Below are 16,696 nucleotides of genomic sequence, written 5' to 3' on the forward strand. Positions count from 1 at the left end.
TGTGAATCAAAGGCCAGTAGGTACAGTACAGCCGGGGTCTACTGTGATCCTGCTGTACCACCCCGCTGGCGCGACTAACAAGGCCTTGCGCGGCCTCCTCGACGGAGAAAGTTGTTTTTCCCCCGCTCTTAGTTTTCTCTTTGTGTGTGTTTGGATGTGTTTACCTCCAGGTGGTGGGCATGGACACTGATCAAAGGCCTTTCTCCAGAGGAGGCCCTGCAGGTGAGGGCCAAGGTAGCCTGCCTGGAGGCCCTGAAGGGCCAGAGGGCTGACTTGGGCCTGCAAAGGGCCTGGGAAGGAAACTATCTGGTGAGTAGGAGGGATGGTGGTGTGGGTGGAGTGCGGTAATATGCGTGGCTTTATAGACTTACCATAGCAACAGAAAATTAAAAAACAGTGTGAGATTTATTTATTCATGTGTGCCTGCGTGTCCTGCAAATGTGTCAGTGTCACTGCATGTACCAGCTGGTCTTACTTTGTGTGTCTCTCAAATCCCTATTAGGGGATTACATTTTTATTTATCTATTTATTTATCTTAAATGTAACTTCTTGTATGACTGCTTGCGCTAAGATACAACATTTAACATCGGAGAACTTCGGCTTCTTTTGTTAAATGAAAAAGAGGATTATGTGGGAAAACGTGTTCGTATTTTTTCTAATGAATGTGTTGAAGAGTTTCTCTTTGGTATCAGTACGGAAACTCGGGTATTGTATCAGAATAGGTATCCAAAAATTTCAAACCGATGCCCAGCCCTAGCCTGTCATAATACGTTGTCATATTTACTTCAGTAATTATAAATAAGAATAACTTTAACTACTTTGTAGACATTTTTGAATATTGTTTCTCTCCTCTTGTGAGCTCACTTGTTATGTGTTCATGTGGATTAACTTCACTTCATATATTCATTCATCGCAAACATCAAACATGACTTAACTTATCAGTGTGAAATCATTTTCGGCTGCAATTATTCGGGCACGTTGATGTTAAGAATCGAAAGACACAAAGTAAGACAAAAAAACAGACAAACAATGCAGCATGAATGTATAAGAAGCCTAATCAAAGCGGTTCTAAAAAAGACAACAAGTGCTTTCGGAAATTATTCTTTCTAACAAAACACAACGAAAATGCAGCAGGTAGACATTGGTGGACGAAGCATGATGAAAATGTCATCAGATATCATGTGGGCACATTTGTTTCTCCGTCAGTTACTATTAATTACTGTGCCGTGTGACTCCTCATATTCTGGACTGACTTTTTGGTTAAACCAGAGTAAGATGTCAGTGGATGCTGTGACTATTCTCAGTTTAATTACATGGGATTCAGGCAATTTATTGATTTGAAAACTGTGTCGACAGTAAACTTAGTTCGTCATGCGATTCGTAATTTCAGTAATTTTATTAAATTACGTTTATTGCCTTGATGCATGGGAGTGGTTACAAGACGGGAGCTCTTCTTCGCCAACCTGATCTGACCTTGATCGGTGCCACTGCCAAACTGCTTGAACTGCGCCAGAGTGTTTTAACGGGTTCTCTGTGGTTTTCTTTGCGGCCCACAGAAGCGAGACAGCCCCGACACGGCAGCATCGTTCACACTCGTCTCCAGCGAGCTGCAGCGGAAGGACAAATTCATGAGGGTTCTGTTCTCCTGCAACGTGCGCAAGGTAGGAGGCTTCTGGTGCATTTATCCACTACAGACCACATGCACACAAAGTCACAACAAAAAAAAAACCAAACAAATAAACCCAACTGCTCCCGGTTCGCGCCACCTCCCCGCAGGGTGGGAACGTGTAAGTGTGTCTGCGAGCACTTGCTGTGTCCCGTGGGGTGACTAACGAGGAGCTTTGTGTTTCCCAGATCAACCGTTTCCACAAGGCGGAGAACAGGACTGTGCTCATCACTGACCGCCACCTGTACAAGATGGACCCCCTGAAGCAGTACAAGCCCATGAAGAGCATCCCCCTCTACAACGTAGGACACTTCCTGTCAAAACACCGTTCTTTTTTTCACAGCCTTCTCCATTGCAAACACCGGGGGGACACTTAGTGCAGACTTCCAAAGAGGTTACATATATTGGCTTAATAGAAGCAGAGATCTCCTGGATGCAGGTCCATAAAACGCTGTCTCGTGTGTCCTCAACCAGTGCGGGTCACAATGAAAATGAAAAGCCATAGATCCAATTACTGCACAGTAATACACTGCCGGGAGCGCAAGGGTCTTTTGTTTTTTGCTGTTGATTGATCCAAAGTGCAGCCTGCCGTGAGTTCCGTCTTTGCCTCCATGGAGCTTTTGTAAACAATGATTAGAATTTGGTCAAGTCATAGACAAAGGTAATTCAAGGTGTCACCCCCCCCAAAATTCGTTGCAAGATGAATCAGGTCAATAAATGTTTTTTACGGTGGGAATAAATAATTTAGGTACACAAAAACCATGTTTATTTTTATGACTTTGATCTAATCGTTGAATTCTTTTTCCCTTGTCACATGCCTCTGAAAGTGACTCGTTTGTAACCACCATTTCGGGGGAATCACTCTGTGGCCGCAACTCATAGATGTGCACCGTGTGAAGAGGGCCAGGTAGAAATTTTCTTTGTAGCCAAAGGAGGTGGGGAACCACCGCTTTACAGAATGCGATAAACACACGAAAAGGATATAGAGAATAAAACATCAAGCCGCCAAATAGAGATTGAAACCACCATGTTTTTTTTATTTCTGAGGCGAAAAACCGAGGAACAACCACATAAGTCAAGACGTAAGTGCGAGATGGAAAATGAAGGTGCAGCGGCGTAGAACATAAAGATTTTAAACCTGTCAGAGTCCGGGTGACTCGTACAACCCTCTGGAAGTTTGTTCCGGCTCCGTCGAGCGCGGTGACTTAAATGCTGCTTCTCCGTGTTCGGTCTAAAAACGGACAGCAGACTGCTGCCGGATGAGCTGGGAGGCGGCGAGCGCTCACATGGTAAAAGGCAGTCGGAGATGTTCTTTAGCCCCGCACCCCTGAGAGCTGTGCAGATGAGCGGCGGTCATTTAAGCTTTGCCCCGGTTCCCTGTTTGATATGGACGACACTACTTCTGGCCAGGTTTAATTACAGCGGCTACCTTATTATACTGAGACCATATGGCAGAAAATGAGAGCCATCCCCACTGGACTGAAATGTACGAATTGCCCCATTTAAATTACTGGAGACCGAGTGCAGTAATAGGATTGTAGTGCTAGACAGTAGTTTAAATGTCTATAAGCTTTAATTCAAGGGGGTTAACAAAAGTTAACAAAAGTTATTGCACTAACTGTTTAGGAATTACAGCCATGTTTATACAGTCCCTCATTTTCCAGAGGCTCAACTGTGTCACTGTCTAAATACTTACGTACCTAACTGTATGTGTGTGTGTGTGTGTGTGTGTGTGTATATATAGAAGAGCATATGTAGTAAATTAGTTTCACAGCCATCTTGTTTACAAAGATTTTAATTATATTTTTACCCTGAAAGAAATGATTAATAGTTAGAAAGAATCCCAGATACGAGCTTTCATCAGACCGGTGCGGAAGCAATTAGTTGATTTATTGATCCTTTCGATCGACAGGAAATTTACTGTCAACTATTCAGGTCATCGGTTGACCCTTAAGGTCGTGCAGCAAGTCAAATTAGAGAATTTTTGCTGGTTCCAGCTTCTCCAATGTTTGGATTTCGCCTCAATATCTTTTGGATTTCGGACTGTTGGTTGAACAAAACCAACACGGTTTTATCGCTGTTTGATGACTGGACAGATTAATTGGAAAAACCATCAACACATTCACCATTAGTGACTGTGATTGAAGGATTATTTGAATCCTTACTTGAGACTTTTTATTGGAAATATTCATTTTATACAGCAGTAAGACATTAGTTATATGATACTGTTGCACTCCTGGTTGAGTTTTACAAGTCCCTCTGTATGCCCTGCTATGTTTGATGGCCAACAAATAAACAAAAGGGGGGATAAATCAGAGTGACGTCCTGAGGCTGTAGCAGAGGTGACAGCATTATCTCTGTTTTCCCAGCGGCCTGTTACCCTGTGGCAGCATGTCGGCACGCAAAAACAAAAATCTCTCTCTCTCAGCTCTATGATTGGCTGGTTGTCATTCACAGTCACGCTGTGATAGGTCCACTCGTGTGCTGCTACACGCACACAAGGCTTTTTTTTCTTTTTTTTCCCCCATCTTTTCTTGGATCTCCTCGCGCCAGTGCAACCCATTTTCCCAGAGGCGGCTGTTTTTGCTTTTAGCCGTTACTGCGATCTGGTCAGAAAACAAGAAATTCTGCCCCAGTTTTGTCCTCCTGCTCTTGTGAGGACCCCCAGTCACGTAAGGCCATTCGCCAGCATCTAACAATAACCCTAAAAAGGCACAGTCTGACGTTTTGGAAAATTAGTTTAATTGCTGTCTTTCTGAGAGTTAGACGACGAAATCAATATCGCCCTCATCAGACTTAATGGTGTCTTGTTGTCGCTGTGAGGTTGACTCCAGGAAGGTGCAGCCGGCCAAGTAATAAGCCGCCGCATAACCACAACTTGCCGTCTTTACGCGTCAGTTTCCGTGCAGATTAAAGGAACTGATACACGTGTTAATTAGTTGAGCTGTAGAAGTGCTGGTAGGCAGATTTTGCTGCCTGCAGACAGAGCCGGGCCAGCCGTTTTCAGTCTTTACGCTAAGATGAGCTAACTGTCGACCGCGCCTGGTCACTGATAAAGGCCGGGTGGAAACATTCTGCGGGTGGTCTCGTTTGTTGTAACCTTAGTACAGCAGCTCACAGGGTTAATTCAGCACATTGCACATCTCCACCGCTCTAAATCCCAAGGAATGAACGCCCGTCACATACATAAAAACCTGATCCAAGTGAAGGTTTGTTGGTTTGTTCTCTCTGTTTTTTAGGCAAAATTCGAATCTTCCCTAAAACCGAGTCCTGACACTCAAACGGCTCTTTGAAGAGGCGGTAACCAGCCAATACACTATCTCCTCACTCTTAAGGTGTGAAAATCAAATCACAAGCTAATTTATGCAGCGACGAGGGGGAAATGAGACAGGAAGTGAAGGTGTACTACGTTGATCTCTCAGGCGGATACGCCCCCATCGTCTGGCGAAATGAGTGAGATATGAATCCGGCGTGCGGGGACAACTGTGACAAGACGCGCCAGAGTTCAGTCTGACGAAGCGACAGGAGGGAATTAGAGACCGGAGATGGACACCCAGAGCTCTTATCGCTGCATCTGGGAGTGAAATGGGGAGACGGAGTTCAGACGGGTGGCTGCAGGGAAAGAGATCAGCGGAATTTTTAAGGAGATTTTTTTTTTTTTAGTTATTATTCATTCAGAGACAACGTGTCTCCCACGCACACGAGTTGATAGATGAGGCTCAGTCCCATACACGTGGCGTATGAGTGTTGTAGGACAAGGGGGGGCGCGCAGTATGGTTTGCAGCTTGACAGTGACACAACAGGAGCAGTGCGGTACAAACACAGCTCCACAAGCACAGCGAAACCAGAGATGTACTCAAGAGTAGAAACATTTAGGGTTACTTTTAATCCCCTTTTTAACCATGAAACAAACTTTGTTTGTGTCCTTTATCTAAACAATTAAGAATTGGTTGCATTCTTAAAGAATGAGTCCGGCAATATTCATTGTTTTTGTTACTGACAGCAAATCCCACGAAAAGATCAAAAACCAACAACGAATTGATCTACTAACAAGCACTGTCCGCGTTTCGAAAGCCCTAGAGAATCTTATTCCTCTGGGCCGCAGAGCTCCATCCAAAGACGACTGAAAACACATCAGCGTGTCACACTGCTGCGCCGGGCGACACGTTCCTTCATCACCACGAACACACACACACACACACTGCAGTTTAGTGTGACTCAGTCCCGCACATACTGTCCTGCTGCTGTAAATACCCACAAGTTCACCAGATGTGCATTAATCATCGATGAAAATGGTCGCCAGCAAAAGTGCTGTTTAGCTCTGTTTGAGCAGCGTCCGCTAAAAACTTCAGCGCCCAGCCGCTGTCGGAAATTACTGAGCCTAGAAATTCAACTATGTTCTTTAATTACAGTAGACTTGGGGGTGGCTGAGTGTCACAGACAGGGTAGAGAAGTCAGCAGGTATCAAAGGATGGGTTCGCATTAATTCAAGTTTGGTTTAAGACAGTACTCTTCCCATTTACATTCTACACATTCTACATTCCCATTTGTAAGTAAAGAGCATTTGGTCTCTGTAATCGCGCCTCCTTTCCATACTGGCTGCGAAGAAATTACTCAATTTCAGTTAAACGGATGGGTGACAAAATCCATAGCGCTTGTTCTGTTTAAAAATGCATTCTGAAGTTCAGCGGAGGCAAAACCTGGTCATTTAGCAAAACCTCAGTTAGACAGACCACGTGGGCATCTTCCAACGTTTAAGTCTTTGTAGAAGCATATTCTCGCCTGAAGCTGCTCAGCAAGGAAGACCTGTCTTGGGAAACGGACAGATGGAATTTTATACTAAAAACGGTCTAACGTTGAAAGATTACGAAGTCGTCAATCGCAGGAGAAACGCCAGCACGTTGTTGGTTTTGGTCTCTCTGTAGAAAAATAAAGGAAAAATACCAACCAATTCCTTATCCTTTCAACTTTAGAGTTTACTTCTGTAGAAGCTTAAAAAAGCGACAGTGTCTATAAAAATACCATATCATAAAATACATCAAAACGTGTGAGTAGTCACACGAGGACAATGAAAACAAAATACAATAGAAACAACATAAAACCATCGGAGTAATCACTTGTAAAAATGCGAGTGGCTGAGGAGGTTACGATTGACGCTAAAACGGTAAAATTAGATCCCCACTGACCTGAGCCTGGAACAGGATAAGACTGGCCTTATCTTTTATATTTCTTAATGTTGACAAATCCCGGGGGAGGACCAGAACCAACAAGGAATTTCCGATTTCCCTACCCTGTCTGTAGCACTCATGCCCGCTGGTTCATATTGAAGATTATAATCTTTGGGGGGGGGAAAAAAACGTCTCACGAATATATTGTTTCATTTTCTAAAAAAAACCAACACCCATATACTTAACATATTGTTCAGAGTATGACCGGGCTTCTCATTTAACAGCATATTTGCTTAAAAGATCAAAAATAATGAACGGCTCAATATGTTTAAGCTGATAATTGTGGTTGTGTAGAGAAGTTCATTCATCTTTTTAGCCACCATTGTATCACCGATCGTAATACCGGGCCCCTCTGTGCAGCACACGTCGAGCCGCAAGGGGGAGGGTGAATTGGTCAAGGTGAAAAAAGTTCAAAGGCGGGCGGGGAGGATGAGCTGAGGCGGGAGATGCAGGCCGAGAGCCACGGCAGCGTGACGCGGAGCGATTGACTGGAGAAGGTCAAACAGAGGGGAAGGCAGTTAGCTCGTTGCGGATTAGCACTGATAGGCTAACACCAGAGCGCGCCGGCGGCTGCGCTGTGCTGTGCATTTATCGCTGCTCCTGCAGGGCAGCTAAAGGGAATGGCCTGCTGCTGCTGATGGATGGCTAGTGCCTGAGTGAGGAGCCAGAGGATTTATACGCCGATTAATGCCTGTGCTGCAAAAGTGAGATCGTTACTCTTTATTTCTCACTGAATAAAACAAATACTAAGAAAAGAAACAGTGAAATATGTCGTCTCACTGCTTTTCACCACCTCTTCTCTCCTTTTCACCTTCCATTTCCCTGCTATTTCTGTTTCTGCTCCACCCATCCCCACCTCACCCCTCTCCCTGTCTTAGTGCTGGCTCTTCCCCTCTCCTCTCTCTCCGCTGCCGCTTCTCTCTCTTCCCGTTGTTGTCATGCCAACTTCCCGGGAGACAGTGTTGTCATGGATACCGAGCAGCAGGGCAGATCAGCTGATGTCTGGTGTCGTTCAGACATGTGCACAAATCGGGCTCCTGTATGTGCACTCTTTTCCTCAGTTTTTCCAGCGAAGCTTATTTGTGATCCCTCCGGCTCTCGTTCCCCTTGTGTTTTTTTTCCTTTTTTCTTCATTCACCCGTTGATCCCTTCTTTTCTGCCCCCCCCACAGCTGCAGTGTGGCCATATAGACCTTCTTTATACTGTACGCTCAAATGAATGGCTTAAATGTGCAGCTGTGTTGCTCCTAACCAAGTGGCTCAGAGAATACAAAGCGCCGAACAGAACACAAGGTGGTGGCTTTTTGAAAGTAGCTCTCAAATTATGCAGCTCCATTAATACATAAGATCAGGGCGAGAAGGTGACGAAGCATGAACTGTAATTCTGTTCAGAAATTCATACATCTCGTAGACAACTTGCAGAGGGGATGACTATTTTTTGCCCCGTAAACTGTCTTACTGTCTGTGGCACCGGTGCCTTCACAGCCTCGCAACATGAATGGCTGCGCAGCTAAGCTGATTATATTATATTCATTTAATCACAGAGCCTCCAGACTTTGCTCTCGCTGACTCGTCCCCCTTCTATCTTTACGGGGCTTTTGGGATGTGTTATATAACCAGGACTTTGCTCCCAGAAGAATAAACTTGGACAACCTGCTGTTCAAATGATGTCCTCCTGACGGCCACACAGCAGAGTGAATCAGACCAGAGAGCACCTGACAATAACCATTGTGGTTCCGACCGCACGCTCACAACTTGTACACGTTACGCAGGAGTTTCAGTCGCGCCTTCACCGAAACACGCCCGCTGGTGTTCCCGTTTGGGAACACGGCGTTCATAAATGCGACCAAGACATCAGCAACAAGTTGTCCCTCACAAATGGTGCGATCCTCCTGGCTTAAACAAGTGACGAATACGACAGCTCGTTTGGTCTTGGAAAAAGCCAAAAGATCACCTTTGAGCCGAGCGGTGTGATTTTTAAAGAGAACAAAAAAAAACAACACATTTAGTAATGTGAAAAAGAAAGCATGTACACCCGTGCTGGAAAACACACTGTTACAAACAACAACAACAAAAAAAGTTTGTGGTAGGCACCGCACACTCCAAGGTGACACTCATCCCCAAAAAAAATATTAGCGCGGATGTTTTATTAACCGACAAGAGCAATTTGTTTCGCTCCTCACTTCATCAGGCTTTTTCCTGACATTTACAAGTGTCTAAAGGCCCTTATACTGTCCCAGATGAAAGCTGACAAGTGTGAAAATTCTGGCACTCTCGTAGATTTAGGACCAAATTCTTACAATGTGACTGCTGCTAGGAACCGAAAACACACTAACTGGAACATGTCATAAAATTATCTACAGCACACTGGCTAAGCACAATTTTTTCCTTTTTTTTTTTAACTAAATTAGCATTTTCAAAACATGAGAATAGTACAGATGAAGGGCACAAGTTGATGGCTTGTCCCTGTTTGCATTTTTTTTCCATTTACGTCATATTTAGGGCCGCATTATTTTCATTTTAGTTTAATCTGCTCACTATTTTCTTGTTTTTTTTTAATATATATATAAAATGTAAGCAAACAGTGAAAAATGCCAGTAACAATTTCCTCATCTCCGAGCCGGCATCTTCAAATTGCTTGTTTTGTCTGACCAACAGTCAAAAGCCCCAGTCCACATTCAGTTTACTGTCACGTAAGAAAAATAAAAGTCGAAAATCTTGAAAATTGAGAAGCTGGAACCAGGGAACTTTTGGCATTTTTGCTTGAAAAATGACCAGTGGCTATCAAAATAGTTGCAATGCGTCAAGAATATATTGCACAGTACAACATGCATCAGAATTGATGTTGAAAAGATTGCTGTATCGCACAGTGCGTAGAGGGCCTTTAGTTAACACAAATGAACAATCAAACCCAGTCTAAGCCACTCTTTGCCAGGTTGGACTGAAGAAATGTATCATCAGATATTTTTTTATTTTTTTTTTTCTGATTTGTGTGGGTCGGAGAGACGAGCGACCGAACAGATGGCTGGGCTGATAAATGCCTCTAATGGATTTCATACTTTGGGTAAAACTGATTGGGTGGCTCGAGACAACAAAAAAAAATGAGACAAGGAAACAAATCAGAATGTATCATTAACCGACTCATTAGAACACCGACTGTCGTTCCAATCAATTAAGCCTTTAATATAAATGTAAATGTAATCGGCTCCATGCAATTAACTGCGGGTGGATTGCTAGACAGAGAGTTTTTGCTCAAGGCTTTAATTCATGGTGAATACGTGAACTGTGTGTTTCTGAAGTCACAGGCGTCGCGTTGGGGCTAAATAAGCTAGCTGCTGGTTTAGCCGCAGGTAGCGACCTGTCTCCGCCCGTCCTCCCCCCGGATGGAGAATTTGCCTCGGCATTGCTCTCTGCTGAGTGGATATTAATGTACCTGACTGGCTGCCCTGTGGCTGTTTCCTCAACATGCACCGCCTGAGTTCAGCTTATGAAGACAAATTAAAAGAGCAATAAATGGAGACAGAGGAGAGCTGGGCTGAAAGGAAGAGAGATAAGAGAGTATGACGGAGAAAACGGGGATTAAGGAGAAAGGAATAGGGAGTTTGAGACATGAGGCTGGGCTCTTTTTCCTCCTGAGATGTGTTTACCTGTGAGGTTATTTGTTTCTGTGTTGTGTGTGAAGACTTGAGAAGCTGGACACAATCCAAAAAAAACTAAAACCCCCCCTTTTAGCCCTGCTCTGCAACTGGTTGGTGGTTTTTTGGGGGGCTCTGGTTGGAAAAAACGGGATTGGTCCTTTGGGGATGCTGATCAATGAATCTTACTCCAAGCTCCAAGCGCTGACTTAAGTCCTGAGTGGGAGAAATCCCATGCACCAATAGACACAAGATACTGGCTTTTATTTAGTTGTTTGACTGTCTGTTTTGGCCGAGCTCATATGAACAGCCCTCAAGACAAAGTGCTGTATCCCCAATTTCAGGTTCAAACCCGCGAAAGCATCTAAAATATAATCGACTCTATCGATGTAGGTCATCAATAAAGGATCGAGTTCATCAGAGCATCACAGCATGATACACGTTGAGTTTCTTAACCGCTGTTACGTCATTTTTAATAAGGTCATTATAAGGTCTATGTTTTTTGTTAAGAGTAAGTCCTAGTCCTCAGATGCTGTCGGTCAAAAACTAATTCCCCTCCAAACAGAGGGGAATCAGTAATGTAACATAACAACTTAAAAAAAAATAAATGCAACTTTCACACAAGAAAGTGAAATGACTTGTACTTTTTACTGTAACTATAGATGCTATAGATGTAGTCTAGAATCTGACACTACAATCAATCCTTCATTCATACCAGTCAAAATGATGACTGTGACTCAGTGTTCTTTATCTACCACACATTTGGGTGTTTAGTCAAGACAGAATTAGATATTTTACTCGGTTGTGGGTTTGATCATCCAAGATGCACCATCAAAGATAAACCACGACAGTCTGCATCGTTTTTACAGTGAGCAAAGGGAAAGCAATGGATTGTTACTGATGGTGAAGTGATTTGCATGTATGTGTGCAGAAACGTGTTGAGTTGATTCAGTGCCCTGTGTGCGCGACAGATCTGCTGAATACGCCGTATTCCTCAGGTCTCTTCCCTTTACTTCCTTTGGATGTGAGAGGCGATGAATTGTAGCCGGGTGCAGAAGCCCCAGTATGTTCCTGTCCTTCGGGCTGCGCCAACTCAAATCCCCTGACATGCAATGTGCATCTGTGCCTGTGTAAACGCTGAGTTAGTGTTTATCTACAATACAGATGGTTATGTGATGTGTTCCTCAGTACACTTCCCTGCCTTTGCACATGTTTGTGTTTCTCTGTTGGCTCTGTGCACATGTTTATCTGTGTTAAATTGCATGTGCCCTCCCTCTCTTGGTCTGTCCCAGGTGACGGGACTGAGCGTGTCCCCTGGGAAGGACCAGCTGGTCGTGTTCCACACCAAGGACAGCAGGGATCTGGTGGTGTGCCTGCAGGGCATGGTCCCGGCCAGTGAGAGCCGCATCGGGGAGCTGGTTGGCACCCTGCTTAGCCACTTCAAGAGGTAAGCGGTGGGTGGGTGGGTGGGGTGCAGTGGTCCACACCCATACAGAACCAGATGCAGTCTAAAATGACAACTGATTGAAAAGGACATTCTGTGGTATTGTCCCAGATGTGTGGTATCGACCGACGGGACCGGTGGCCGGGGGCTTGTGGGGCAGATAGAGAGCACAGTCCCAGCCGTCCTCACTTGAACCCCAACGTTCACTTAATCTGAGCTCAGAGCTCTCTTCGGGGCGGGATGCTGCGAAGGGGAGCATTAATTTTGTTTCCAACCTCCAAAGCGGTAGAAAAACACAGATACAGATTACACGCTTAAATGTAATCCCTGTATCCTGCCGTCGCTCTCTCTCTTTCTTACCTTGCAATTCACCGAGGTTCACCTCAGGACGGTCCCTTTTTCGTATTCCTCTCCGAAACTACAGTTCACTTCAGTTCGCCTGAGGTTCGTCTCACTGCGGGTGGTCTGCTTGTTTTTTCCCGCTTAACATCAGGAAAGTGAGGCACCCACTCACTTCCTGTAAGATCAGGCTGAACTCAAGTCGTCCTCAGTTCCCTTTTCTTTTTGTAATTTAGTTAAAATTGACCCTCCGGTTCATGCGAGAGGTTAATGTAAAAGCATTTTTGCTTTATTATATAACTGAATACTGTTGTATAACAGCATACTGTTATATAATAAATCAAAGTGCTGTCACATGCTATTAATTGTGTTTTATCTCAATATTAAGCCCAGTGTTAATGGTTATTCTTTCCTTGTCATTACAAGCAGCTTAAACATGGTTTAGCTACACATCAATAGGAACCTCTTGTCTCCTTGAATTGTTTTTTTTTTTCTCCTTCTTCTTCTTCTTCCAAAAACTTTCAAAGAAATGATTTACACGGTGTGTGTGAATTCAGTGGTTTTCGTTCATCCACTCTCGTTCCACTTCCGTCCTGCGTTTTAATCCCAGGAGGGGATGACTGTCACCGTGGCTAACAGTATCTTACACTTGAACACATACAGACACACGAAAAGAAGCTTACGGCCGTGTAGAGACAAAAAGAAAACAAAATGCTATTGAAATATCAGAAAATCCCCACAATGTTAAACATCGGGAGGCACATAAAGGCATTGTAAGTAACGCCCCAGTCCTTCGGGGTCATGTTTGTTGACTGAAAAGGCCTGTGGATGTCAGAAAGATTCACATGGAGGCCACCTATCTTTCTACTATTTACTGCGCAGGGAAAAAAGTTCCTGTACTAATTAGGCCTTTTGTGCCCGTTTTAGCCTAGTGCCCCTTGTTTGACTCATTGGATTGGATTTGTCATTAATTCCAGGAAGACTACTCAAAATAATTAGATGTAGCCGTTGTTGGCATTTCCCCTCATTCCCGCTTCATTCAGGGACTTGTCCTGTGGGCCGTGCATGATTTTATTTAGACCTAATGACTGGGTGATTATGTCCAGTCCAAAATACGCAAGCAGCGTCAGCACTGCCCGTCTTTGCCAAAATTTTGATTTTCTGGCTCCAGGGACAGCGAAACATAGAACCCAGATCCGAGCTTCAAAAACATCCCTTCAAAGATTTCCCGGTGGCATCACAGCTGCTCCGTCCCGGTTGTCTGCGATGCAGCTGTGGAAGAAAATGTCGACTCCCAAACTCTCTGTGAATCCAAAAGCAAACAATCGTTCTTTTATTGTCAAAGACTTCCACAAAAACAATGGTTGCAGTAACTTGGGTCGGTGGTTGACCCTTTCGGTTCATCTGATCGCTCTGGTCTTCTGCTGCTGCGATCACTGTTTTGATAAAGCACGTTTTTAGATTTCTGGCATCGCTGATTTCACTGATAATTGAAGTGACGTGTGCACAATAGTCTGGCACACGTATTGATTTGTGCGTGTTTGTCTCCTTTTGTGTGTCTGACTGGGTGTGTGGGTGAGAGAGAGAGAGCGAGTATTTGTGCATTCAGACAGATGTGCCTGCACCTGCTTATCTCGGTGTGTGTGTGTGTGTGTGTGTGTAGATTTGCCGCTGAGTAAGGGGGGTGTGCAAGTGCTCCAACGTTGCCATTCTGTGATGGGGTCTTGTTGCATTCTGGAGCCCATTCCTCTGCATGTGTCGGGCTGAGATTGGCCTCCTCCGGGCCTCACGTAATGACCCTCCGCGTGCCGACACATCCATCACTGTGAAACGCCGACAGAACAAAGGGGCGCGCCGGCATGCGCGAACAGGCTTGTGCCTTTGACTGCATTCGCGTGTGTCTGCATGGGGGGGGATTCCTGAGAGGCAGCCTGCGTGCGACCGTGCTGGTGCTCGTGCGTCCGCACTGTATGATCTCTTGCATGCAGTGTCCCACTGCTGCAGCTCCCTGTGGATGTGGCTTTAACCTTTATCTCTCCTTCAACATGCTGCACACTGCACAATCTGCACAATAGCGAGCAGGGAGAGGGGCAGCTTACAGCAGCGACAAAGCAACACTTTATCCTCCTCCAAGTGACAGCCAGGCCAAAGCAGAATGACGCTGCCTCTGGGAATAAACCCTCCTCTTGTCATGGCTGCGTCTGGATACTTGAATTTCCACGAGGCGCGATTTGTTTTTGACAGTTTCCAAATCTGCTTGGCATTAATCTGTTTTGGGTTTTTTTTTTTTTTTTGGTTTTTCTTTGCTGAGGACGGAAAAGGTTTAAATTGTGAAATAGCAGAAACTTATCAATACCACACCAAGTTGCCTCAAAATGAAGTGATTCCGAGATTTCGGCAACGCGTACATAAGAAGATAACCCTCTTATCAGCCATGACGCACCAGTTGTCTGGAGACATTCAGAAATACTTCATTCTTATTTTGCATAAAAAGGAGGGGGGATTAGATTCCCATGCCTTCAGCCTCCCTCCTCCCTTTCTTCCTCCATCCTTCCTTTTCCCCTCTCCCTCTTTCATGCCTTTTTTCCGCATCCTATTTTTGACTATATCCCTTTTGTACCAATTCCAGCCCCCTCCCCCCACCTTCTTCATCTCGCTGTCTCTCCATTTTCCTCCCCTGGCTCCCCCACTCTTCATTTCTGGAGAGGAGGCAATGAAATATTTAAGACTGCGCTGCTGTTGAGGCCTATATTTAGATGAGACAGAGCCACCGCCTTTCGTCTCTTGTGTGCGCATGTGTGTGTGTGTGTGTCTCTGCTGACATGCAGCCGACTGCAGCACGCTGTCCGCTGCCAGGATAGCAGAGCAGACACCTTGCATCTGTCAGGCATAAAATCTCTGCGCACTCGGTCAGAGATTGAGGCGATCCACGAGATCCTGTGCTGTATAGTCCACCCTCTCCTATTGTTTACCGTAACTTCTCCACTGGTGAGATGGGAGAACCTGGCCTTTATTTAAATGGGCTTACCTTCGAAGCAGACCCCTTATTCCTAACGGACCCCGGTTTTCTGAGTATGTTTTATCAGATTTTAACGTCTCCCTGTTTTCTGATGAGTTTCTGTTTATTTGCTGTTGATGCTTTTTTTTCTTTTTTCTTTTTTCTGTTAATACTAACTCAACACTTCCTCCATGTTTACTTATTGACTTTATACATGAAGGATAATCTTCATTTCCACAGCATCAATTCTGTCAGTACAACAACAGAGTCATGCCTCACTGTTGCACTGACTTTGTTTCTGTTTTCATTCACGAATTATTGATAATTATGCTTCCACTTTGCCATTTTACAACTGCTGTTAAACCACTGGCAGCGAAACTCAACACTTCCCGCATAGATGTTTCACATTAAGAGCCTTCCAACAGGCCAAGTGGCATAATCCCCGTCTTTCCTGGCAGGCTTTTAATGTGAAATGTGCACAGGAACCGTTGTCATTGACAGTTAACAGCTTAACACCGATCAAAAAATGGTAAAGTAGTGAATGAAAACAGCATTTTCTGTTTAAAAAGAGACAGAGAGTGGTGAGTATGACATGAATTAGTTATTGCACAATGTTTTTTGGGATCGGAAGGAACAAATAAAGGTCACCTGACCTTCATTTGTTTCTTCCAACGCTCTTATTTCAATTCTGTGGTTTGGATAGAAGGTATTTACCACTCAAAACATACTAATTTTCACATACCATAAATGTACGTTTTTATTATTTTAAAATGTAATTTTTATTTAACCAGGAAAGTCCCACTGAAGTCTGAGACGTTCTTCGCAAGGTAGATTTGGCCAAGACAGAGGCATTAATGTTACCCCAAAAAAAAAAAAAAACCCCATTAAAAAATCAGTCAAACTTTACAAAAGAAAAGATACAAAGCCCTTCACGATTAAATTAGATGGAGAAAGAATGCTACCTTCCACTGGCTTCACACAGTCTCTTCTTTTCTTCTATAAGAAGAAGAGATAATTTAATAGTGTGATTAAAAAAGGACTAGCTGTTGTTTCAGGTTTCAGGCCAAGTTAAGGAGCAACATTTACCATAACGGTAACGAGTAAGACTGTGACGGCAGAAACAGTTGCCAGTTGCACTCTGAGGACAAAGAGGAGAAATTAATATCTCTACGACAACTGCCGTGCCCTTTAGCAAGAAGTTTAACCCCTAACTGGCTTAACGATCCTCAGAAGACAAAGTTTAAAAGTGATATACTGAGGTTGAATATACAATGTTTGAGTTGTCTTGTGATTTTTTTTTTTGTTTTTTTTTACTTCATCATTAATCATTTTTATTTATTCTCATTCAGTTTTCCAGCATGTCTGCTGGTTTATTTCTTAGTCAGTG

General features: G+C 44.1%; 1 protein-coding gene across 1 annotated transcript in view; it reads left to right on the forward strand.

Moving 5' to 3' along the window:
• myo1d (myosin 1D) overlaps positions 1-16,696 on the forward strand; it is a 104,907-nt gene that overhangs the window by 63,643 nt on the left and 24,568 nt on the right. Inside the window, exons 18-21 of the mRNA XM_040134850.1 lie at positions 171-309; positions 1,557-1,661; positions 1,855-1,968; positions 11,821-11,975. Coding sequence (XP_039990784.1) covers positions 171-309; positions 1,557-1,661; positions 1,855-1,968; positions 11,821-11,975 — 513 coding nt within the window. The remainder of the gene's footprint in view (positions 1-170; positions 310-1,556; positions 1,662-1,854; positions 1,969-11,820; positions 11,976-16,696) is intronic.

This window comes from Xiphias gladius, chromosome 9 (genome assembly GCF_016859285.1).
Source record: "Xiphias gladius isolate SHS-SW01 ecotype Sanya breed wild chromosome 9, ASM1685928v1, whole genome shotgun sequence".
NCBI classification, from domain to species: domain Eukaryota; kingdom Metazoa; phylum Chordata; class Actinopteri; order Istiophoriformes; family Xiphiidae; genus Xiphias; species Xiphias gladius.